This window comes from Equus caballus, chromosome 1 (assembly GCF_041296265.1).
Source record: "Equus caballus isolate H_3958 breed thoroughbred chromosome 1, TB-T2T, whole genome shotgun sequence".
NCBI classification, from domain to species: Eukaryota; Metazoa; Chordata; class Mammalia; order Perissodactyla; family Equidae; genus Equus; species Equus caballus.
In genome coordinates, this window is record NC_091684.1 from 14,032,072 (window position 1) to 14,058,077 (window position 26,006).

Sequence of the window (26,006 nt, forward strand, 5' to 3'; positions counted from 1 at the left end):
TTGCTGAAACAGATCTATAAGAGATATGATGGGTGGTGGCCTTTTCCCAACAAAAATATACACTGAGCATAAAGCCCTTAACTAGCTCACAGGCCCCTGTGACTGAGCAAAAACCTGTCACTCAAATAAATAATCCTACAAAACAAAGACCTGTACCTTCTTTCCCAAACTCATGGCAGAGGTGTGGGCCCTAGACCCAGAGAAGAAGAGGAGCAAGTTTAAGAGTCACATTCCCTTGTTTGGTTTAAACAGCTGAGAAGACACGCAATGCTGGACAAGTTACTTATCCTCTTTAAGCCTCAATTTCCTCACCTGTGAAATGGGATAAGACTAGCACAATCCTAATAGGATCCCTATAAGGACTAAGAAACAAAGCATTCCAAGCTGTAGAATGGGAGTAGAGGTAGTATCGTTTTTCATGTAACGGAAAGGGAAAAAGTGAAATAGAAGTCCAAAAGGAAAAAACCACTGAGGATGTATTTAGTACTTAGTACAGCGTACAGCACACTTAAGTAACTAATAAATAGTTAGCTCGTGGGGGGCTGCCCCGTGGCAGAGTGGTTAAGTTCGCGCGCTCCGCTGCAGGCGGCCCAGTGCTTCGTTGGTTCGAATCCTGGGCGCGGACATGGCACTGCTCATCAAACCACGCTGAGGCAGCATCCCACATGCCACAACTAGAAGGACCCACAACGAAGAATACACAACTATGTACCGGGGGGCTTTGGGGAGAAAAAGGAAAAATAAAATCTTTAAAGAAAAAAAAAAAAAGCTCAATTAAGACAGCCTCCCCCAGAGGTGACCTGGAGATCCCAGAGGGTGGAAGCAGGGTTTCCCCAGGCAGATCACCACAATGCCCAACGTCATACCCTGTGGGAGCAGCCAGGCCCAGGGCCACTGTCTGGCTGCAGCATAAGCCAGCTCCAAGCCAGGCCCTGAGGCCTCCTGAATCTTCTGCCTGCATTTCCCTGGCTCCATCTCCTCCTGTCCTAGTGGAGAGGGACTTTCAGCCTTTCTGGCAGGGATGGGGGTGAGCCTGAGAAGGAGGGGGGTTCTTGGGTTCCCAGACTGGGCCACTCAGTCTAGCTGCCCAGAGCTCCACCTTGGGCCCCCAAACCAGCTGTGCTGTTAAGCTCCCATTAGCCTTTGGCCATCTGCCAGCCTCAGGTACCTCCTAGAAAGAAGTGGGCCTGGCATGGGGCAGAATCCAGGTGCTCCTGGGCTCATCATTCATTCAAAAAGTATTCGCTGAGCACCCACTATATACAGACACACAACAAAGAGCAATAAATAGGCACAGACTCTGTTCTCCTGAAGCTTATAGGCCACCAGTCCCCAACTCCACTTTTATTTCTAACAATAAATCCTAAATATAACTCATTTTCAAAAAGAAAAAAAAAAGCATCAGAAATTACTCAAGCAGATGTCCCTGCACCTTCCTATTAAAATGATTCATGCCTTTTGTTATGGAACCAATTCACAAGTTTGGGGGAGTTTAAGCAGCCTGAGTGTGTCTTGTAATGGGCCCTCAATGAAAAAAAAAAATGTCACATACTCCCACTCCACAGTATTTGTAACACGTCCAGCCAGCCCACAAACAGTAGTTCACCGAGGAACTAATTTACATAGACTTAACGGTGTGATTTTGTTTTTAAACCTTACTCTTTGCTTCAACATTTTCCAATTATTCACATGTTAGTGATTCCAAGATATGGTTTTCCAAAGATAATAGACAAATCGAGTTGCCGTTATTCTCTGTCCACAATGTTCACTCTCCTGATTTGTTTCTTTAACAGAAATCTACACATGAAGAACATCACAATCGATGCGAGCCAGATTTAGAAATTACGCTTATCACCCATCCTGGGCTTCCAAATTAAATTTAAGGCACATTAGCATTTCCAAATCCATCTGAAAAAAATAACCTCAAAATATATTTCTGCCTCGTACTGACCGTGGAACTTGGCGAGGATTCCTAAATCCTGTGTGCCTCAGTTTCCTCATTTATAAAATGAGATTAACCAGTGGTACATACCTCACAGGTTTGTGGTAGGGACTCAATGAGATAAGACACGTACAGTCAGTATTAGCTACTTTTACTATTTTTTTCAACACCAGTGCAACATAGCGGAACATGGTTGAAAGGGCACGGATTCTGGGGCCTGGGTTCATCTTGACTTTTCCATCAATAACTGTAACACTGGGCAAGTTAAGGAATCACCCTGACCCTCCATTTTCTCATCTATGGAACTGGGATAAAAATAGTATCTACCTCAAAGTCAGGTTGTGAGGAGGGCTCTGGCACGCATAAGCACCGAATTAAGTTTATAGCTATTTTAATGATGATGAAACCACGGCTTATCAGAGGTATTCCCCTCTCTATGGACATGTCCAGGCTCCCACGAGGAAACATTTGGGATCAAACCAATGTCTGTGTAGACAGCATCCCCTTCCGCACTCACACACTGCTATTGTTCCTAACACCTTGGGTTCACATTTCCATGGTGACCAGCATGTTTGTTTACTTGTTTCCTGATTTTTTTTTTTTTTCCCTACAACTGGAGTCCCACAAGGGCAGCCAGGTTGGGGATTGGACTGTTTGTGGCAGACATCAAATGCACCTGCCCCTATGCCCGGGCAAAGTCTGGGACGAAAGTTCACCCAGCCTTCCTTGACTCAGGGCAGCTCCTCCTGTTCCACACCCCACCTCTCCGGGCCTGCCCTGTCGGGCCCTTTAAGGCAGGTATCCGCCAAAGACATGGCATCTAACCCAGAGTGAGTCAGCACCCTTTGACTGTAAGTGTCAAGTCATCGGTCCACCCAAACAGGAAGCCCAAGGGGGAACATCTGGCTCCCTGGATGGCGAGAGACCAACAATCAAACAATGAGATGAGGAATCAATCTCTCCCTCATCTGCCTTTTTTCTGAGGCAGGCTGTGGCAACGGCCACCAGCCGCTCCACGCTTCCCTGCCACCAGCTTGGCAACCCTAGCAGCAGAGGAGCAGCCCTTTTCTGGACCATGAATCACATCCTCATCCATGAACCTGTCCCTGAGGTCAAAGAGAGAAGCTCTGATTGGCCAGGGCTGGCTCACATGCTCACCGGTGGAGCCAATGAGAAGTCATCCCCACCCAACCTCGCGGACTGAACACGGGGGAGGAGCGGTGCCCCAAGGAAAATGGAGGTGCTGTCACCAGAAGAAGAAGGAGTGGGCCGGGAAAAACAACAGAGCCATCTGCTCCCACGTCCTTCAAAGCTGCTGCATGCTGGCACCTCCTGAATCCTCGCCTCTGGGCTGGAAGTTCTCTACAGCCTCCAAGGCTCTGTGCTGGCCATTCCTCCCCTCAAAGCCCAAACCACTCCTGCATTTTTTCCCAGAGCCAGCAGCATCACCCAGCTGCCCAGCAGCGTCGCCTGGGTTCAAACTCAATCGTTTTGTCCTTCCAAACACCTCCACGTCCCATCAGGTTCCATAGATTCAGCCTCCCCAAAACCCCTCCCATCCATCCCATCCCCCCTTTTGCAGAACCCTAGTCGGCCCCCACATATTTCTCAGCACTACTGCCCATCTGGCCTCACCACCTCTGCTACCAGATCCAGTGTCTTCCAGTTCAGCCAGTATCAGCCTCCTCTGCTCAAAAACTCTCAGTGGCTCCATTTTGCCTAAAAATTTAACTTCCAACATAGCCTGGCATTTGGAGACCTCTCGGTATGGTGGGCCACTTCTCCAGCCTTCCTGCTCCCTCCCCATTTCCCTCCAGCTACTCCACGCTCCAGGCAAACACCACCTGACACTCTGTCACCCCCAGTCACCACCATCTGGCTCTGCCCTCCCCACTACCGGGAACCTATCTCGGCCCCGTAGCTTCCTTAGGTGGAATTCTCCCTACAACACTGGCGTTAGGGTCAAATCCAAACTCCAACGCTTACATGCTGCGTGACCTCAGACAAGTACTTAGCCTCTCTGTCGGATTTGTCATGTGCACATGACAATGACACCTAGCTCATCACACTGTAATGAAAAATACATCTCTATAAAACCCCCTTTACAGAGCCTGGCGCCCTGTAGGGGCTCTGTTAATGGTGCCTTCACACTATCAGCCACCAGCCTTCAAGGCTCAGCCCCAATGCCACCTCTCTGTGAAGCCCCCATCAGGACTGCCTTTGTACTTCTGTTCCACCTTGGACTGCAGTTGGCCATGGACCTGTTCTTCCCCCACCAGACTGGAACTTCCTGAAAGGGAGGAGCCGTGTCTTTCAGCCTTACGTTCCTAAAGCACCTCACCCTGTGTTACATGCCCCCCGGCAGGTGCTTGAATCATGTCGGTGACATTGACTCTGATTTCTCATTTTGTGATCCCACAGTATCCCTGCTCATTGGTTGGTCATGAGTTCACTAGATAGAGCTGACAGGAGTCCAGTCCCCTCTGGGCACATCCCTGGTGACAGGATTCCAATCACAGTGTCTCTCTCTTCATCAGCTGCCCAGCTTCTCACACAAGAATCAAAATGCTCACCTCCCACCAACTGTCACATGAGGATAAAATAAGCAAATGATTGTGTTACTGTTAAAGCAAAGACACGTGCCTGTACACCCAGAAGAACCCAGCCTGACAAAGCCGGTGCCCTGGGGGTTTTAGACAAACCCCTAGCCCTACTCCAGAGCTCTAGGAAGGGTCCTATTCTCTGTTCTTGCCCCCGACTCCACCTCCAAAACTGCCACCCAGAGGGCCTGCCTGTGTAATGCACCAAACCTGACAATAAAGAAGGGTAGGCTTTAACCAAAAATCAAATCCACAACTTGAAAGACAAAGATGTGGCATCATCTAGCAGAATCAAAAAAGTGCATCAGATCCATGATGCCATTTATTACATAGATTCAATCAAGCTAGTCAGTCAACAAATGGGTCCAAGGAAAAATTTCAAGAATGATTTGAGCAAGAGGGTTAGAATAATCTTACGATTTTCATGGGGAAATGCTACGGAGGACAACCCTCGGTGAGATCCAGAGGGCCTGGATTTTCATTTTTTTTACGCATTTTATTTCTTTATGGTCCCATCTAGTGGGCTTCCGTTTACAAGGCAGTAATGGTCATCCTCCCTCTCAAAATGGAAATATCTTTGTTTTTCTAGTTATAAGTGTAATGCACACTCACTGTACAAAACCCAGGTTTTCCTCACCCCCGTTCACTATGTTATGATCATCTCTCTGTGTCAATAAGAACAGATCTCCATAATTCTTCATGGCTGCATATGAGTCTCTTATTTGAATATGCCAAAATTCATTTTATCAATCCTCTAGTGAAGGTCATTGAAATTGTTGCCAATTTCTATTATAAACACCCTCTCTGAACAACCTCCTGCATATCATTTGCGCACTGATTTTTTTCCTTAAGATAAAAATCTTAGAATTGGAACTTCAAGACCAAAGGTTACACAATTTTAAGCCTTTTGACGTATATATTATCAAATTGTCCTTGAGGAAAGACTTATCAATTTGTGCTCCTATAAGTAATGGGAGTGTAATGTTTGAAAGAACTTAGCTACCCACACTTCCTTAATAAGGCATTATCAATCTTGTAAATTTTTGCCAATCTAAGATTCTGCATGTACATAAGATTCTGCTTGCTTGTGTGATTGAGCACCTTTTCATATGTACTGGACCCTTATATAGTATCTGTCTGAGCAGTACCCTCTTTTTTCCCCTAGCAACTGCCTCTCCACTTACTACCCCCATCCTCTCTGGCTGTAACCAGAGCCACCATGTTCTTATGACCCCTATGGCCTGCAATCTAAGGATCTAAGAATTGATGCCTGCAGTCTACATTAATTGTTCCAGAGTGATCCACTGATACAAGACAGGCCAAGCAGAGTCATCCCCTAGGATTTTTCAAATCAGAATTGGGAAGGAAAATACCAGTCTCTTCACTGGTGGAAGTTGTAAGATGTAAAACCATAACATGTTTCCCCAACACATGGAGAAAGTAGTAAGAAAAAAGGAAGCTGGTAGGTAGAGAAGCCGATGAGAGAGAGATGAAGAGAGCTGGTAATATTCCAGTTCCAGGTTACAGGGGTTCTGAGGCCATTCTGCTCCCCATACTTCCCACCCTCCCTTTAACATGCAAGATACCCTATTATCTCCCCAGATGAGTTCTCATTTGTCTGTACTAGTTCAGATTGAATTTCTGTTGCTTGCAACCAAGACTCCTGCCTAATTAATGTATCTTCTTTACCAGCTGTTCCTTCTTTTGCAAATTACCTTGTCATTTTCTTTGCTCATTTCTCTCCTGGATGTTTCCTCTTTCTGATTGATTTTTACGACAATATCTTATATATTAAGGCTATTTTCCCAGCTTGTCACTTGACTTTTAACTTAACTTTTGTTATGATCTCTTTTGTCAGAGAACTTTTTTTATTTTGCACTGTCAAATATGTCAATCTTTTTTCTTATGACTGCATCCCAAAACTATGAGAACTATTCACTTACATTTTATTCTAGAATGTTTATAGTTTCAATTTTTTTAAGTCTAAATCTTCAGGAGCCAGCCCAGTGGTGTAGTGGTTAAGTTCACATGCTCTGCTTTGGCAACCCGGAGTTCACAGGCTCACAGGTTCGGATCCTGGTGCAGACCTACACACTACTCATTAAGCCATGCTGTGGCGGCCTCCCACATATAAAAAATAGAGGAAGATTGGCACAGATGATGGCTCAAAGCCAATCTTCCTCACCCCCTCCCCGCCAAAAATCTAAATCTTCAATGCATCTATAATTGATTTTGGTTAGTATAAGGTAGGAATCTAACATTTTGTCTTCCCCAATGATTACTTAGTTATCTCAACACCATTTCCTGAGTAAGCCATTCTTTTCCCACTAATTTGAAACACTTCCTTTATTATATACTAAATTTTTATAAACACTTGGGTCTGTATTTGGACTTTCTATTTTGTTTATATTCTTTATTTGGTCTCTGTAATCATTAGGGCATTATCCTGATGTGATGATAAAGAGAGACAGAGAGGCTAAGTTACTAGCTTTGTGACCTCAGACAAATTAGCAACAAAGGAAGGTCAGAACCCGAATTGCCAGTCTCCACCTTTTGCCACTTCCAGCTATAGAAAACTTAAGCAGAAGAGAGCCACCAATCCTCAGTGTCACCCTAGACCATGAAATCTGTGTCACCAGTAGAGATAAGGCGGGCGTCTAGACCAAACGTTGCAAGCCAATGAAGAAGTGGGTCAGGAGTTGCCAGGAGCCCACAAGAATGCCTGGTAATGCCCATTCCCATCTCTAACCTCTTACCCGGTGGGTGACAACAGTGTCCCCAACCTCAAGCCTTGAAAAGTAGGTAACGCTTTTCAGTCTCTAACTCCTTATGGGATTTCTCCACGTCTACATGACAGTGTTTCCATCACTCATCCCTACATGGAAAATTCTTACATTTTCTCAACAGTATTTACTTATTGTTTTCTTTGGCCAGACAGAACACTGTGTATTTTTAAACTTTCCAGGAAGGCTGTTTATTAAGATAATACAGCACAGAACAATCAAGCTGTTTATTTTTGACTTTTGATTTAATTTTCCTTTCTATAATCCACTAAAAAAAAATATTAGAATCACGCATTTGCCTTTCTTAGATTGCAGGCATTGGTTAAATTAGCAGCAGCAGGTTTTTTTTCCTGTTTATTTCTATCACACGTGTAACCCCTCCCAACTCTAACTCTTTCCTTGGGGTAATTTTCACTTTAATGTGCAATGCCTGCTCTTCAAATTAACATCTAATCTTATCATGAAGTACCCACAATTACTATCAGTGGAAAATACACCAGCAAATTCTCAAGATCTGAAGGGTGAAAAGAGCTCCAGAAATCACCTGGGCCAAGGTGCACATTCATATGGCTGAGAAAAGTTTAGCTCAGAGAGGTCAAGCACTGTAGCTAAGCTCACAGAGCATGTTAGTGGCACATTCTCCCTTCCCCTCCACCTTTTCACTGGAGGCATTAATAGAGATTTCAATGGGAACTGAAACATCTTAGCTTGGTACACTTAACAGCAAGAAAATATACCATATTACCTTGCAAAGAAAAGAAAAAGAAAAAAAGTGGGTGTCTTGACCCCACCTCTGGTGAGTTATTAAACAGCTATGTTCTTGAGCTTTGCCAGATGTTAGCAACACCACAATCCCATCTGCTAATAGACTCTGACCCTAGGTTGAATGTGTCTGTTACTCAAACACGATGTGCAATGAAAATGCCAACCTGGGAATCTAGAGCCCAGGGTGTGTTCTCAATTCGACAGTGGGCATCACAGTTGTCTTCTAATATTAGAAGTCCGCCCTCAGCAAAGGATGACGTGTTCATTCTGGATGCCTCCAAAGAGCAGATCCAGGGGGCCGGCCCGGGGTTGTAGTGGTTAAGTTCGCGTACTCTGCTTTGACGGCCCGGGGTTCACAGGTTTGGATCCTGGGCACAGACCTATGCACTGCTCATCAAGCCATGCTGTGGCAGCGTCCCACATACAAGAAAAAAAAAAAGAGGAAGATTGCCACAGATGTTAGCTCAGCAACAATCTTCCTCAAGCAAAAAAGAGGGAGATTGGCAATAGATGTTAGCTCAGGGCCAGTCTTCCTCACCAAAAAATAAGTGCAAAACCAAGATGTAATGGGTTATTACCACACCAGGCAGATCTGAGTTTGACCTGCAGACTCAGGTTTACCATCAGCATTTGGTGAGGCCCAGGGAGAGACAAGGAAAGAAAAAACCCTAGCGCCAGCCCTCAGGGAGTTTGCTATTTAGTGGGTAAAGTAAGAACCCTATCTAATAATTTTTTTTTAATTTTTTTTTAATCCAGCAGTTTAAAATGGGATGGGCTGCTTGAGAGAAGGTATATGTTCTCCAGCACCAGAAAGATTTGAGCCAAAAGCAGAAACCAACTGCCAGGGAAGCTGCAGACAGTCCTATGTGGGGAGCCAGGTTGGAGCAGAGTCTCCAAGATCATCTCAGAACAGAGTCAGGAAGTCTTCAGGGCAGGAGTTCCCAGGCCCGGCCAATCCTGGGGAGTTTTTAAAATACAGATGCCCAGGTGCCGCCCATGAGCTTCTGATTCAGAACATCACAGGCAAGGCTTTGTGTTACGGGTTGAGTTGTGTCCCCCAGATGTGACCTTATTTGGAAATAGGTCATTACAGAGGTGATTAAGTTAAAATGAGGTCATTAGGACGGGCCTTAACCCAATATAATGGGTATCCTTAGAAAAAGGGAAAATTTAGACACAGAGACAGAGGGAAGACCATGTGAAGCGACATGGGGCGAGGACAGCCATCCACAAGCCCAGGAAGGCCTGAGGCCACCAGAAGCTGGAGGCCTGGAACAGATCCTTCCCCAGCACCTCCGGAGGGAGCGTGGCCTGCCCACAACCTGATTTCAGACTTCTGGCCTCCAAAAGCGTAGGACAATAAATTTCTGTGGCTCTAAGCTGCCCATTTTGTGGTGCTTTGTACCTAGGGAACTAATGCAGCCTGGGGATCGGCACCACTGGAGCTGCTGAACCGCCTCGCAGGAAAATCCTGGCCTGCTTCTGCTCGGGCACTGCCTTCTGCCACCCAATGGGCTTCCTTTGGTCCTCAGACCCCTCCTCTGGGGAAGACAGGAGCTGGCTTCGGTGTGCGCAGCTCCTTCCTGCCCTCTGAGATGGCAGGGCGCCCACAGCCGTGTCCAGACTCCTCATCCAGTGACTGGGCAGCCTTTCTCTTCTGGTCACTGTGCTGCTTCCAGGCAGCCATGAGCCACTGGATTTTGAGCCTTACACACCTACCAATGCTTCCAGGAAGAAAACGCCACTCTCTCCTCCAACAGTCACGAACATATTGAAGACCCCAGACTTTGGACTACACCCTCATGCCCAGCTTCTCTGGAGGGAAAGGTGGGGCCGGGGACTTGTTTTGTATTGTACCACTTTTATTTGCCCTTTCAGTTCTCAAGGCGGGACTCACTTAGGTAAATTGCATGCAAACCTCCAGACAAAGAGTCGCCAATGGAAGAACCCACAGAATTCCAGAGAATGTTGTACCAGATAAAAGACAGGACTGAAAGACGTTACATGCAACCAACACCAGCACACGCAGCGCCTTTGAGAGAATTAGTAAAGGAGCCCCCTTCCCCAAGATACATTTACAAATCTCCCACCTCAGTGAGGTGAACGACGCCTCCCTAGAGTTGTGCAATGTACTGCCAACGTGAAGGTCCTTAGAGATGGGAAAAGATGCAATGGGTTAGCGCCAGAGGGAGGAATGGGTCCTTGCTGTGTGAGCTTGGAAAATCACTTCACCTCTCTGAGCTTAATTTCTTTCTTTCTCAAATTGGAATAATAATAAGAGCTGCCAGGTCTGGGTTGTGGTGATGATCAAAGGAGTGAAATATGGGGCCCCCTTGCAAAGCTGTGGGCTTGTTATCTGAGCCTGTGTTCCCTGACAGATTTACACATGCAAAACCCAGGGGCAATTACAAAGAAAGTCATTGCCAAGTCTCTAACTGAATTTGATTTCCCTAATCCAAGCTTTGAATACCATCAAAAAGATGACAGAACCCTCAGAGGTGGGGGGTGTTAAATCCCAAAGGTTTCAAGAATGTTACATCACATGTCCTCATGTGTATCATGCTCCTTTCTCATAATAAAATGTGCTTTGTACATCCCTAGGGTCACTTACCTCCATTTCAGAAATTATTACTATTCTTCCCAAGTCGGGGGTAGCGGGGAAAAAGAGAGGGATAATACTATTAGGCAGATACCACCACAGGGAAATAAAAACTAAGTCTTCAAAGAAGTGTATAAAGATGTTGTACAATGGGGAGGACATTCCTACACTGTTTACAATATATTTAAAAATTGGAAAACTTAAAGGGCCCACTATAGGGGCTTGGTTAAATATGTTACTAAACTATCTCAAGACAGTCAAGGACACAGACCCCTTTAGAACCGGATCGCCCCTAAGCCTCAGCTAGAAAACACCCAGCATTGCATGGAAACGGCACTCCGCTTCCAAAGTCTTTCACAATTTTTCCTAACACCCATCCATTCCATGGGAAACTATAAACACAGATACGGGGAGGCTCTACAACATATTGTTGAATGAAAACAGCTGCAGAACAGAGTGTACGCTGGGACCCTATCTGTGTAAAATGTAGCTGTGTGTTCACACATGCAGAGAGAGAGAGAACTGGAAAAATGGCCCCCTCAACGCTGCCAGTAATTATCTCTGAGGGACCGAACGGGCAGCAGGGGCACACGGGAGGAGGGAGATTTTAACTTTCTTCTTGATGCTTGGCATTGTTGTTTGAATTCTTCAGCAAGCAAGCATTGCCTGTGCAAATTTTTTAAAATCTTAAAAATTAGATAGGATGACTCCTATTTAATTGGGAGTCACAGCTGCACACTTGATTCTTTTTCAAATGTCTCCTAGGTTAGTACTGAGGTTCCCGAGAGCTGGTAAGATTATTGAGGGCAGCAGCTGTGATGGAACAGAAGGAATATCAGACGTGGAGACTGGGCTTGGCGCTGGGTCCAGGCTCTGGAACTAGCAGGGTGCCTCTCTGAGCCTCCGACTCTTCATCGATCAGAATGGGGAAAAATAACTATACCTCACAGAATTGTAAAGATCAAATAAAACAATGGACACAGAGGACTTTGTAATTTTTAAAGGATTCTTTTAGAAAAAAGATGGGAGCCTCCATTCCTCACCCTATTCTCCCTTCAGAGCCCAGCATGGTGCCAAGTACACAGTAGGTACTAACTAAATACTGGGTTTATGACACTGGGGAAGATGCAGAAGCCAATCCAGAGCTATTCCCATCAGAATTTGGCTTCCACGGAAGCCCCCAAGCTCTCATATTTCAGGCAGATATGTAGAGCGAAAGGCCCACCCTGGGTGAATGAAATTATAAGCAGACACAGGTTCGCTTCTAAGTGCTTGCCCAGGAAGAACTTGACTCTGAATGGGCCTCTCAAATCTTCAACCCCCTCACAGTCATTCCTAAAATGTTTTAAGCTGCCAAAAGGACCAGCGAGAATACCAGGCACCATGATATAAAATCATTAGCCACCCAATAGTTACAAAATGTAAACTGAGAAGTGTCCTTGACTTGTCTCCAAAGACCAGCCCTCACCTGGTAACACGCCGAACCATCGAGGAGATCAGGTCGGTCCTTCTTTCATTTACATTCTGCTCTATGTTATAGAGAATTAAGCTTCAATTTTAAAAATCCCTCTAATTGGATACTACTGATGGGAAGACATCTGGGGCAAATATCTAGGCCCGGGGCATTCCGTCCCGAGCAATGGTTAGTGGTTTGGAGAATGAGTGTGTGGCGAACTAACCAGTGGTTACTAATTATTATATATCACAGGGTTTGGCCTCATCCAGAAAGCCCCATCATGTTGGCCTCCTCCTCTTCAGAGAGGATTACAGAATTGACTGTTTGGAAATTTTTTCTCTGCGTTAACATACGTTTTTCCTTGTCTTAATTGGATCCAGTCTCTTTGCCCATGAGCAGAATGGCAATTTTTCTATAACGATTACATCTTTCAAATGCCAGGTCATCAGCCATTCCTGGGTCTGGAAGGATCATTGTCCGGCTTCCTCTTCTCCTTCCATTTGCTCAGCCTCGTTCTAGTAGTGACGCAAAAAGCAGACAAAGATTGTATCCTAAGCTACCTTCGATTTCGCCAAAAAAGGTATGAATGTTATCAGCATGCACATCTCCTCCAGCCCACACAGAGCCTCAGAACTGGGGGGGACTGTTTGCCCCAAATGTTTGGTCTAATGCAAATATTTATTTCTTCCAAAACAACTAAAACAAACCACTTCCAAATTGGGGATGGGGGTGGGGGAGTTTGCCAGACATTTTTCACAGTTAAGACAAACATTTGGAAAACATTTTCCAATTTGCCCTATACCCCCAGTTAATCTTTCTTAACTGTGTTGAATCATTTCCTAATTTGCTGTCTACTGTGACATCAAGGCCATTTCTTGAGGATCTTACTCTCTCTGCTCTCCCCCTCTCCTCCATGTAACTTAGACATCGGATCAGTCATAGCTTCTGGAATCATTTGTTCAACACCTACCATGCTCCAGGCACACACTCATCTGACAGACACCCTCCCTAATCTGAGACTTAGGGCTGGTGGCATCAACCCACAACAGGACTCAGCTGGAGAAAAGTTGGATCTTGAGACATCCTTTGCCATCCGCAGCCCAATTCTTTGTCCCCACCTCTCCCCCACTAATCTTCCTAGAGTTTAGCATTCCTTCTCACAGGATGTTATCCGAACACCCCAACAAGCTCTTCCTGGGCGCACTCGCAGACAACATGAAGAGGAAGCAGAGCTCGTTTCTGCATCAACCACTATAAAGCTGTTTTTCCTGGGCTATTCGTTGACCCTCCTCCAGCCTGTTTCCATTTCACAAGTGGTGCTATGACCCATGCCGAGACAGAATTCCATTTTCAAATGAGGTTTCACAAGCCCTTTTATCAGATATGCAGACCAATTACACGGGCGGGCTCCCTCTGTCCCGTGTTGGGTAATTCTATCCTTCGCTCCCCTTCCCCTCCTGAAATGGTTAAGTTCAGAGCTTCACCTTCTGGGCAGGAGCAGATCAAAGGCTTGACTTCCTGTCCCCTCGTTACCAGGCAGTGACATCATGCTGCCTCCCCTCCAGCATCTCAAGTTTACAGATGCTGAGTCTTCTCAGCTCACAAAGTTCTTGAAAAGTAAAATTGCTAAATTAATGTAAAACATGCACACGCGCATGGGTTGATATGGTATCCAAATGCAAACATCGGCAATGTTACCACAGAAAAATGGAAAGGGTGAACCCCGAGAGAGCTTTTCTGGGGAAAAAGACCACTTCACACATTCTCTTTGGGAGGGAGAGGGGATGGATGGCCCGCAACCCGGCAGAGGAATCATCTGGGGGGTTTCCCCCACCTCTCTCATCCTCGCCCCCAACATTTTTATTAAGAAAACTGCAGAGGGGCCGGCCTGTGGCCGAGTGGTTAAGTTCATGTGCTCCGCTTCAGCGGCCCAGGGATTGGCTGGTTTGAATCCTGGGCACGGACATGGCGCCACTTGTCAGGACATGCTGAGGCGACGTCCCACATGCCACAACTAGAAGGACCCACAACTAAAAATACACAACTATGTACGGGGGGGGGGGGGGGCGCTTTGGGAAAGAAAAGGAAAAATAAAATATTAAAAAGAAAAAAGAAAGAAAACTGCAGAGGCAGGAACATACACCTGAGGTGCCACTATCAGACAGAGGTGCCTGAGGGCAAGGATCTCCCAAGGGCTAGCAAGCCTCCAAGGAAGGGGGCATGGGTGGATGTGACCCACATGTGGTAAGCCAACGCCAGCAGGAACTGGCCTGCCCGGTGCCCTGTCTTGGCTCTGCCTAGGAAAGGAAGTCACACTGCTGCCAAGGACATGTCCCCAGCACCACCCATCTGGTTTAACGCCCTGTCCCTTGGGGGCAACTTTTTGGCTACTCCAGATTCTCTCCAAGCCCTGCCAGGAGGAAGAAGAGGGCCAGGAGGCTGACCTTGCTTTTTTCATGTGTCAGTATTGGGGTGGGGGAGGGGGATGCAGGGAGAAGGATACAGGTACTAGGCTCCAGAAAGGACCCAGCCGTGTGTGTGCGCACACATGCAGGCACAGTATGTACAGTGTGTGTGGATCTTCCCTCCACAGTCACAGATTCATTTCAGTCGATAAGCAGTTCTGCTTTTAAAATGGAAATGCCTACTGTGAGGATTCACCTATCCGTAGTCATTCACAACTTAGTAGGAATTACTTTATCCAACAGCTCTCAAATTGGCACTCAGCTGAAATGAGGGTCTGGAGGAGCAATTATACTCCCACTTTGCCCCTTTCCCCAGGAAATCTGACGGAGACCGTCTTTCTCTTCCACAATCGCAACCTCACAAACATTTACATTTAGAAACCATAATGCCCTGAGAAATGGGTTTGGTTTTTTGGCTTACATTATTATAGGAGAGAGGAAAGTTTTATTTCGGAATATTAAAGGACTTTGGAGGGATGCTCCAGAAGAGTCCACAGTTCAAGTGACCTTGAACAACTGACACCCTTTCTTTTGTCTCGGTTTCCCCATCTGTAAACCAGGGGTAACCTCTATTCTGGAAGGTGGAGAAGAGATGGGCAGACTCACTGGGAAGGCTTGGGGCAGCCACAGCGCTGGCCGCCCTTCAGGCTTCTGCTGCCCCAGCCACCTCACGACCCAGGAATGTTCTTATCTGGTTATCTCAGTTTCTTTTGCTTTCTGCACAGGCCCCGGAAGTTGTCCTTTGAGGTTCATTTCATCGTTGCCTTTTAAAAAAATATTGATAGTGCCCAGATTACAAAGTCCTAGAGACAAGGCAGGCCCTATCGAAATTACCCTGATTTATTAGTGACTTCTGTCAGGAGGATGTTACCAATTGACTCTTTGGCACAACTTCAAGTAGAGTTGCTTGCTTCAGACACGAAAGAACAGCAACTAACTGTTTTGTTGTTTCAAATGCTTACGTTGCTTCCTAAGTGTGTTCTAACGGGGTTATCGTTAAAATGTTTCAAATCTCGCAGGAAACAGTCTTTAAGGAGAAATCATTTTTTTAAATTGAAGTCATATTGGCTTTTAACACTGTGTAAATTTCAGGTGTGCATGATTAGATATCAGTTTCTGTGTAGTCTGCATCAAGCTTACTACCAATAGGCTAGTTTTTACCCGTCACCATACACATGTGCCCCTTTACCCCTTTCACCCTCCCCTCAGCCCCTTTTCCTATGGTAACCACTAATCTGTTCTTTAAGGAGAAATCATTTTAAAGTGGAGACAGGAGCAGTGTGTTTCTTTGTTTTTTGGTTTTTGTTTTAAAGAATGCTATAATTTTAATATGACTACGTTCAAACTCTCTGTGGAGTTCTTTTTTAGAACTCTGAACATGATATAAAATTTCATCAGGAAAAGTCAACAGAGAGGCTGGACAGGCAGACTCTGGTTCCCTGCACCCCCTCCCCCCAGATTTATTGAAGTATAATGGACAAATAAAATTGCATATATTTAAAGTGTACAACATGATGAGCTGATAGACGTACTCCATGTGAAATGATTACCACAATCAGGTTAATTAACACATCCATCACCTCACATAGTTACCTTTTTTCTTTTATTGCAGTAAGAACGCTTAAGATCTACTCTCTTCACAAATTTCAAGTATACAATACAGTATTATTAACTATAGTCACCATGCTGTACGAGAACAGTGTGTTTTTGACAGCTTTCTTCATGATCTTATTTCAATCTGTCCTGCTCAGAAGAAATGGAAACCCTCAAATTTGTTACATCTATTTTCTCTCTCATTTTAGAGCACCTTTTTGAGGTCTGTAGAAAGAGGCATTTTTTTCCTTCCTTCTGTGGATTTACCGTAACACACAATTTATTTTTTTCTTAATAAAATGATTGTTTTAAAATATCCTTACATCAAGAGTTTTGAGAAGGAACATGGGGCTCTGTGTGTATCAATAATATGCATGTAGTTTGAATTAGGAAAGTCAGTTGCTCAATCTAAGCAAATTTCCCAATAAGATATGAAAAAAAGGGAAATATGGGTGGTTTACCACCACCACTATCTATGATCCTCCCTGAACTGAATTTTTCTCTGAAGTAACTCAGTCCTAAGCCTCACCCCCCAACTCCAGTTCCCCCGTGGCTTCCTCTGTCTCTTCCCCTCCCCCTCTCCTTTACTGTCCCCCAATTATCATGTCAGAATTATAGCGTTATCACACTCTTATTCAATTCAATGTATAGAACTCTAGAGGGGCTCCACCCAAATGAATTTTCAGCAATGCTGGAATGTTCTATATCTGCACAATCCAGTGTGGTAGCCACTAGCCAGCCACATGTGACTGCTGAGCACTTGAAATGTGGTTAGCATGCTTAAGGAACTGAATTTTTAATTTTAATTAATTTAAATGTTAAATAGCCACATGCAGCTAGTAGCTACCATGTGGGACAGCAGACCTTTAGAGGACTAGACACCTTGACCCTTTCAGGTCATTCTAGGTCACAGGCTATATCAGAGGACATGTTCAAACCACTTCTAACAAAAAGCCAGAAAGGAAGGTGGCCTCCACCATCTCTGCTCCAGAACTGTGGCCCATCAACCCCACTCAAGCCGCTGCCCTCGAAAGACCACGGAAGTTCCACCTGGAAACCACCACTGCACACCAGTTTTCCTCTGGGATCTTGTCATTCCTCAACCAAAGGGTCCTCTTGTCATTGTTTCGAGTGGTTTTCATTTGTAGGAACTGACCTTCATCAAAACACAATGTCTTATAAAATTAGCAGTTGCCTTCCAGATTTGGGCCTATCCCTCAAGCAGGACCTTTGAATTATCCTTAAATCATATTTTGGTTCCTCCAGCGATTGCCCAAGTTCTAGGCACAGCAGAACTGGTACAGTGGACCCAGCCAAGCAGGTCACACCACAGTCAGTTCAGCTCTTTGGGGGGAAAAAATCTGGTTCTACTAATATCTGATTTACCAGTTTAAAAGCCTAAGAAGATACTGATGATGCCCAATCCCAGTCTTCACCCACCTCTAGCTGCATCTCTCTAACATTTAGGATGTCACCTCCCGCAGGGTCCTTCAACTATCAAATGTTGAATGAATGAATGAATGATTTTACCCTTGTAAGATGGCAATTTAAGAATGGTTTTCTCAAAATGAGAAACTGTGGGGGTGGGGAGGCAGGAGGCAGGGTCTAGTAAATACTTTCTCTTTAAAAAGCAGCACGATTTATACAAAATGGAGTGCTTCCTCCAGTGTTTGGATGGTACTAAATGGAACAACATTGTCTTTACCTCAAAAAGAAAAAAATTTAAGAAGTTTGATTTATTGATTAAAGTCTCTTCAATATTTAGGGATATTTTTAAACAAAATTTTTCACTGAAATATACCAGGATGTGTTTGAAAGCAGAAATCACTCCTTTTAAGCCCACATAATCCATTTTAATCATTTGAAATCACATCTTAAAACCCTTCGTCTTCACTATGCTATTTTCATGTGAGGTGTGGGGGCTGGGGAGAGCTAAGATTGAAGAAATTTCTGATTTCCTTTTCTCTGTGTCACCTCTTTGTAGTCACCTTCTATTGTTTTCTCAAGTTTCACCTCTGAGTTGCATGATCTAATTCAGTGATATCTTTTTGTAACCATGAGATTTTTTTATCTCAAAAATGTCAAGGGGCCAGCCCTGTGGCCGAGTGGTTAAGTTCGCATGCTCGCTCGGCTTAGGCAGCCCCGGGTCTTGCCGGTTCAGATCCTGGGCGCAGACCTAGCACTGCTCGTCAGGCCAAGCTGAGGTGGCATCCCACATAGCAGAACTAGAAGGACCAACAACTAGAATGTACAACTTTGTACTGGGGGACTTTGGGGAGAAGAAGAAGAAAAAAAAAAGATTGGCAGCAGATGTTAGCTCAGGGCCAATCTTTAAAAAAAAAAAAAAAAAAAGCAAGGTATTATAATGATTCACCTTGAGCCACAAATATATTGGCAATACATTGACTTTAAATATTGCCTGTGTCCTGGATGGTTTCCTAAGAACACTGAAAATTCCCAGGTATGGGTTGAACAGTTCTTGGTAAAGGTGAATATGATCATATATTGGGTTCTTTCCTGAAATTCACTTGGACATTATTGACATCTTCAGTCCAGACGCAAAGGGTATTATTTAGCAAGCCACTGCAAGAGTTACGGCTTCTGAAGACATAATTTAAACAAGGATTACTTTGGGCACTGGAAGAATCAAGCTTTCTGGAGTTCAGAATCTGACAAGAAGCAGCTAAGCTACTGAAAGATGAGAGTCTTATGGGCATTTATCTGATGGTTTTAAAAACCGGCAGCTGGATTAATTAAAATCATCACTTGAAATCTTTCTGTAAGAGAGCAAGGCCTTCTGAAAACATTGCTTTTGGTTTCTCCACCTCCAAGTTGTTAGTATTGAAAAGAAACTTGGAAAAAATAAAAGGCAGCTTCATTTAACAGCATTGTACTCACCGGGCCAGACGGCTTTTACACACCGAGCTGCCTGCACCAGGATGAAAGCTGTTCCCTTTCTGTTTGGTAAGACTGAGGGGAGAAGCATAGGGTGGAATAAGTCTGCCCGCCATAGCAGTAAGAGGGCTGCGAGGTTCAGAGACACTCGAATGTTCTACTAACAAAATACCCTGATGTTTCAGTTTCATCATCACAAACTAGGGGTGCGAGGGAAAAAGGAAACGGGGCACAGGTTTCAGCCCTGCTGTGGAATGCTGAGTCTGTCCAGGCAGCACCTGCCCCTCACTGGTGGGCTGGATATGGGTTCCCTCCCTCCTCCTGGCCTCCCTAGCCTCTGCTCACCCGAGCTTCACCTTTTCCCAGGTCCCTAATCTTGATCATCAGGAAGATTTAGGCCAACAAGTCACAGAGTTATCTAAGAAAAGGATTTTCACATATTCTGGTTTTCAGGGATTGAGACCAACAGCAAAGTGATTACGTTTCTGACCTCTCAGTTCCTGTACTCAGTGCCTGCTAGTATCATGCTTGGGGAAAATGTGATCAGTACTCCCTCTGTCCTCTTTATTGATCAGATATGGCTACCGCTGGCCTGCGAAGAAAGGAAAGAGGGGCCCTTGCAAAATTTCTCTCACCACTGTTCACTCAAGAGTGAGGCAACTGATCCAGAACATGAGAAAAACACAAAAACCTTTCCTGCAACAATAAAGCCAAAAAGAAACACACAAAAGGCACTCTGCAAACACTCTTTCTCACTACTATTATTTCAACACTAGCTTGCTTGCCAATTTTCTGAGATTCTGAAATGTAAATAGATGGATGGATGGAGTTAGTCTGGCTCTCTTTTCATTAAACGCTTAATCACTTAGCTCATTTCCATAAATTGGCATGAATTTCGTCTCAACTTCTTTCTCTTTTTCCTTAACCAGTTTTTAGAAGAGCAATCTAAAGTGCCTAAGAGTGATCAAGTCGATGTTTTCTCATAAGACCAGGACAAATAAATAGCTCACAAAAGACATTTGGGTGGTTTGAAGTTTTGAACCTCGATCTCTATCTTTTCTTATTTCAAAACAACTGTCACAAAGATGCAATTGGCTTGCTATGTTTTCTAATTACTAACAATGAATCATTTTTACTCTAATCCACTTACAGATTTTCTATTATTATTGCTATATTCATGTTTTCCATTTTATATATGTTTTATTACGGTAAGAATTTGAATTTACAGTAAATTTAGAAGCCATCTGCCTTTAAGAATGTATAACAATAACAAAAGATAGGCCCAAATTACCCACTAGCACGGACAACTACAAATTCCTTCACAGCATCTGCAAAGTGTGTTTGTCTTTCTTCAAGGCCTGTTTCTCTATTGTTCGGGATAAATGTGACTTTTACTTGAAAGCCACATTTTAAATGGTTTACAATGTATTTTGTTAAGTGAACCAAATTAAATTTCACATTCACCAATTTTATTTCTCATCTGTAACCATTCACAAGAATTTCCAAGTAAGAAGTGTTTTTAAACATTCTAGACAATTCAGATTCTTTAAGATACTGTAAATTTTATGTTAGATATTTCACTAACTGGAACTTTCATTTCTGAATATTTGGATAATATGCTTATTTGAATTAAGAATTACTTAATTTAAAAGAATGACTTCAAGTATATGAGAACTGAGAAGAGAAAAATAAATTCCTTTTACTTCTAAAAGCTTCCACACTAATTAGAATACATGTCCTCAAATCTTTAAAAGGCCACAGCAAGAAGAAAGTGGAAGCACTTAAAATCGTGGATTCTCTTTAGACATAAGAGAGAAAGAGGGGGAGAAATCAAATTTAAAAACGAAGTTTCCACGTAAGTGATTAATTTTTCTCATTCGTGTGTCAGTCTCTCCGTTTCCTTACAGGCAAGGCCCTCTCCATTTCAAAGGCATCGTCAAGAGCTATTTTCTCACCATGAGATGACTACCAAGCTCTCAAGGAGAAATTGAAAAGACTTTAAAAGGAAAAGGAAGTGAAAGGCACATTCTTGAGCACTTTTAATCACTGTAATTCGGTCATTCCATGCAAGCCTGCAGCCGGCTGCTCTCTCGAAAAAAAACAATTTGTTAACCTGACGAAGAAAAATATCAGGCGGTGAGTTAGTTTCGGTGAAAAAAACTGGGGAGACCACTTTGTGGGGGAAAATTGATAACACCTTGCCTACTCCAAGCAAAACATTTTCAAAGAAGCAACGAAAGGCTGCGGGAAGAAGAAAGCATGCCCCAGAAAAACGAACGTGTACAGCAGTAGATCTAGGAAACAGAACTCCTCGGGCAGCAGGAGAAACCAGTGTAAGTTGCAAAGCCACCAGCACCATCATATCCAGTGATTTCCCCGGAAAAAAATTCAGAATGGAGAGAGGGTGAAAAACTTTCCTAGCCCCCAGCCCTGAGATGTACAACCATGTCCCACCACTAGGTGGCGGCGGCAAAGCCTGCGAGCGGGGTCGGGGGGGTGGGCTGTTTTCTCCACTTCTTCCCCTCCAGGACGCACTGCCCAGCAGACGGGAGAGCCCACCAGCCCCCACCATGATCCAGTTCGCTAAAATTTCAGGTTAGGAAAAAAGAAAAAAACTCAGGCCTTAGAACCTGAAGTCGCCAAGTGACAGCGTCTCCTACAAATCTGTTCACACCAAAGCTGAGCAATGGGGGGACAGACCTGCATATTTTCAATTCTGCTGGGGTTTTCAAAGCAAACCCTCTAGGCGGCTGCTTTAAAGCGACAGGAGACGACGAAATTACGACGTGAACGCTGGGGGGAGTTGCTGGGCTGTGCATCACCCACCCGCACAGCGTGTACAGAGCTACAGGGTGATGGAACCGGCTGGATAAACATGAATCGTTTTATTGCTGGCCAGAAATTCTCCTTTCATTCATCAAAGTGGGTGAATGAAAATATTAAGAAGGAGGTATGGCATTTTCGTGGGCTGCTCCCCGAATCTCCTTCTGAAGTCAAGACCTTACTTAGGCTGCCTTCTACCTTGGGTGTCAAAGCCTCCTCCCATGAGAGGGAAAACCACTTCCCTTTTTATAAAAAGTCTGCACGCCAGAGCTCAAATCTTGGCAAAACAGATGTTACATAAATTCCAGGTGTTCCTAAAAGTGTATGTTGACATGCACACAATCATTTTAGGAAGCATCTAAGTTTCTGGGCCACTTTTTTTTTTTTTCCTTTCATCTCAAGGAAGGGTCAAAACGTGTGTGTTTATAGCTCTGACTTAAGATCTTACCCACTCCACTTAGGTGATACTTCCTGCCAGCTAAATGCAGGAAATCTAATGATACGCACCTAAAACGCTTCTAAGCACAGACGCACCTTTCTTTGCCTAACTGAGCCAAAATTAAACAATTCAGTTATCTCCCCCGCCCCCACCGCCGCCCTTCCCCAAAGGGAAAAAACCCACCTCTGAAATCCTGAATTATTTTCTAGGTGATTTGTACAGCCAGCCTCTCGTTATTCTATGAACAGGCTAATTCCTCAACATCTTACTTTGCCTTTAAAAGGCTTCCTTCCACACAACGGGATTTCCCTAAGAAACAGTCCCAGCGGATGGTTTCCAGCAATAGCCTATATGAACTCAGCCTGCGCAAGCAAAGACTTGGCTTTTGCTAATTCCAACCCGCCACACGCACACACACCAATTCACAGTCACAGAACCATCCTGGGCCGACTCGAAAAGCTATTTTATTTGCATATTTGCCCATCTCTTCCTGAATGAATGCTTTTCCAACTGACCTTTCAACAACTGCCGAGATGGCACGCTCAGTAAGGTTAGAGCTGGAAACTAGAGGATAGTTTAGCATGCTAACCTCTGCAACCTCGACGTTTCTCCTTCTCTACCCAAGTCCAGATTCTCTGAGCCCAAGGGCAGGAACCCTGAAGCGTTTGCAGAGCAGCTCTACGAGGTGTCCTGCTCGCGACCAACTCACTGCGGGCATCCTGCACACGCAGAGCCCCAGCCCACATGCCGCCCGACACCCGCACCCCGGCCCGCGGCGAATGCGCCAGGCACGCACCAGCCCAGCCTCTTACCTTCCCTGGCTTTCAGCAAGACCGTGTTGGCCACGATGTTTTCCAGCTCCATTGACAGTCGGCGGTCAGCGAGGAAGCCGGCCGGTGGGGCTGTCAGCGCCTGGGGGTGCTGCCGCTGCTGCTGCCGCTGCTCGGGCTGCCGCCGCTGCTGCCGGAGCCGGGAGCGAGCAGCCCGCCTTGCCTACCGCATTATTCCTGCTCTTATCCCTCGGAGTTTTCCCCCTCTGCAAAGAGGAGCCGTCGCCGCCGCTTCTTCCTCCCTCTGTGTCCCCCCTCCCCCCCCTCCCTCAACAGTCTCCCCCCCACCCCCCACCCTCCGCGTTTCTCTGTCACTCCATTCTCCTCCCCTCCGGCTTCCTCGGATGCTTTAATGCCTCGGATGCTTCTGCCTCCCCTCTGTCCCTCCCGGGGGTGTGGTACTAGCAGGCTCAGGCGGCTGCACTGCGCAGGCGCCAGGCCAGGCCGCGCCCCCTGCCTCGGCGCTCGCGGCGCGGGGCCTGCTGGGACTTGTAGTCCTCCCGGCGCGCCGCGCTGTCGCGGGGCTGGCGCGCGGCTGGTGGAGTCCGAGACCCGCCCCGGGACCCGAGCGCAGGGTGAAGGCGGGTGCACTTCTGAACGACGAGGGACGCGGGGCTGCGAAGGGCGACGAGCGAATTAAAAGCAGCCCGGCCAAGCCGGAGCCCCCAGTCCCCGGGCCCAGACTCGCACGCCCACGCCCCAGGCTTCGGCTAGCCGGCTTCCCGCCCTGCCGAGAGCCCGGAAAGCAAAGTCCACAGGCCACGGCGGCAGCGGTGCGGGTCCTGGCCCCCTGGGGTGTGCTCGGGGTGGGAAGAAGGTCAGCCCGCGCCGGGCAGGCGCCGCACCCCGCTTTCCCCGGGCCACTCCGGGCCCACGCGGGGGCTGCAGCTCAGAGGCGACAAGACGAGCCCCGCACGCGTTGGCCGGCTCCTGTGCGCCGTACCCCGCACACGCTCCCGTCGCCGACAAAGGTGTACTTTGTTTCCTCCGAAGGCGCGAAGGGCTCTGCGAGTCGGCGGCAACCCGGCGCTGGCAGCCTCGTCGGTGGCCACGCAGCTCGAGCGCCCCCCGGCGGCCGCGGCGTGGGGGCGCGGCGGCGAGTCCATGAGGACGGCGCCCCGGACCGCCTGGGCCCGCCTCGCCTGGCCTCGGGGAATCCGGGCGTGGGAAGCGGCTCGTTCTGCAAATAAACTGCTTCCTAGCACGCGGGGCCCGCAAATCAAGGAGGCTCCTTACAACCAAACTCATTCGGATTAGTAAAAATGCAGACGGAATCGCGCGAGCCGGCTGTGGGGAGCGTTAATGAGTAACAGCGCTGAGCTGGTGTTGGAAATGCGTTTTCACATTCCGGGCTTACTTATCTTGGGGCTCTTAGCGCCTTTCCACCGTATGCTCAGAACATCAGACTCCAGATCTGCACTCGGCCTCGTTTCCTTGCTTCTTCTGAAGGCCCTACTCCTGGGAAATGGGCCCTCGGGTCGCCCAGGGTCTGCGAGGAGTGTCCCCTGGGCTGGGGGAGGGGCCGGTTGGCCCCAAGGAACAATGAGGCCTTTGCCTCCTCTGCATCCTGCGGGCCGGATATCCTTTCAGAAGCCAGCTCTGGGCCTTCTCTGTGCAAAAGGAGGAAACCTTCTGTCCCCGGGGCTGCCAGGAAGTGGCAGGGACGTGCCAAGAGAAACGGAGAATGATTATTAAGCGCTGGAGAATATAAAGAAATTAATAGACCTTCCAGGCCTTGGAAACCAGAATGGTCACTGATTCTAACAGTACAGGATAGTCTAGTTTCCTAATGGGGAATTCCCACCACTACCACTTCCGAGTGTCTGGATCTGGGTCAGTGTGTCTCCCTGGGCCTCACTTATCTTGTCTGCAAAGTGGGGGCAATAACAGTTTACCTGTCAGAAGGCAGGGAGCTGAGCAGATGACTTCTTAGGCCTCTTCTGCTCCAGGAATTATTGTTCTAAGCAACCCGGACTTGGTCTTGGCTACATACCCATGTGTCCAGACCCCTAACTTATAAGGAAAGGATCTCTCTCAGAGAGAGACTCCTGGAGCTGGCACCACTGAGAGCTCACCAACTACAATGGTCACTTTCTACTTGCTGGCAGCCTAAGGCCTAATGCAGCCCAGAGATTATTTGGCTGACATAAAAAAAAAAAAAAATGTTGAATGCCTTTCGATGGCTCATGCTCCATAGCAGCCTTCTCAAACTTTCACGTGCACACAGATCACCTGGGAATCTTGTTAAAATGTATGTTCGGTTTCACCAGATCGAAGGTGGGTGGTGAGATTCTGCTGTTTTAACAAATGCAAATGTTCTGTCAGTCCTGCTGTTCAGTGGACCAACTTTGAGTAGCAAAGCTCTACAGTTAACCATAATCCCCACTGCTCTCTATTGTCTTGTACCCAGCCCACATCACCAGTGATTTTATCTATTGGGCCTCTGTAGACATTTGAGTTTGCAACCCTGGGAAATCCCTGCCTGTCCCACCTCATTTTACAGGTGGGAAACAGACCCAAAGAGAGTAAGTGGGTTCTGTATGGTTATTCAGCAAACGGAAGCCTATCTACTTCTCTCTCTGCTACACGGTAATGCATCCTGCCTACAAAATTAAATGGTTGTACTTCAAGTATCTGTGCCTCTATAAGGAAATTAGGACATTCCAATGCAAGAATGGAGTGATGATGGCTAGACTTACTGGACATCAGCTCCGTGCCAGATTTGCGCTAAGTGATTTACGTGGATTATTTCATCGCACACAACATCTGGATGAGGTAGAGAACATAGCCCCATTTTATAGATGAAGTCAGCAGGT

General features: G+C 46.2%; 2 protein-coding genes across 7 annotated transcripts in view; both read right to left on the reverse strand.

Moving 5' to 3' along the window:
* Window positions 1–23,214, reverse strand: part of LOC106782043 (high affinity immunoglobulin epsilon receptor subunit gamma) — a 109,909-nt gene extending 86,695 nt beyond the window's left edge. The window contains exon 1 of the mRNA XM_014733089.3: window positions 23,173–23,214. The gene's annotated coding sequence lies outside the window, so the exon portion shown is untranslated. The remainder of the gene's footprint in view (window positions 1–23,172) is intronic.
* GRK5 (G protein-coupled receptor kinase 5) overlaps window positions 1–24,236 on the reverse strand; it is a 218,426-nt gene extending 194,190 nt beyond the window's left edge. For 2 of the 6 annotated variants that reach the window (XM_070259970.1, XM_023638461.2), the window contains exon 1: window positions 23,173–24,236. In XM_070259970.1, the coding sequence (XP_070116071.1) occupies window positions 23,173–23,224 (52 nt within the window). In that variant the 5' untranslated portion in view covers window positions 23,225–24,236. Of the gene's footprint in view, window positions 1–19,101; window positions 19,256–23,172 lie in introns of those variants that run through there. The other 4 variants (XM_070259989.1, XM_070259981.1, XM_070259958.1 and 1 more) reach the window with 4 other exon arrangements.
* Between the last annotated feature and the right edge of the window lie 1,770 nt (window positions 24,237–26,006).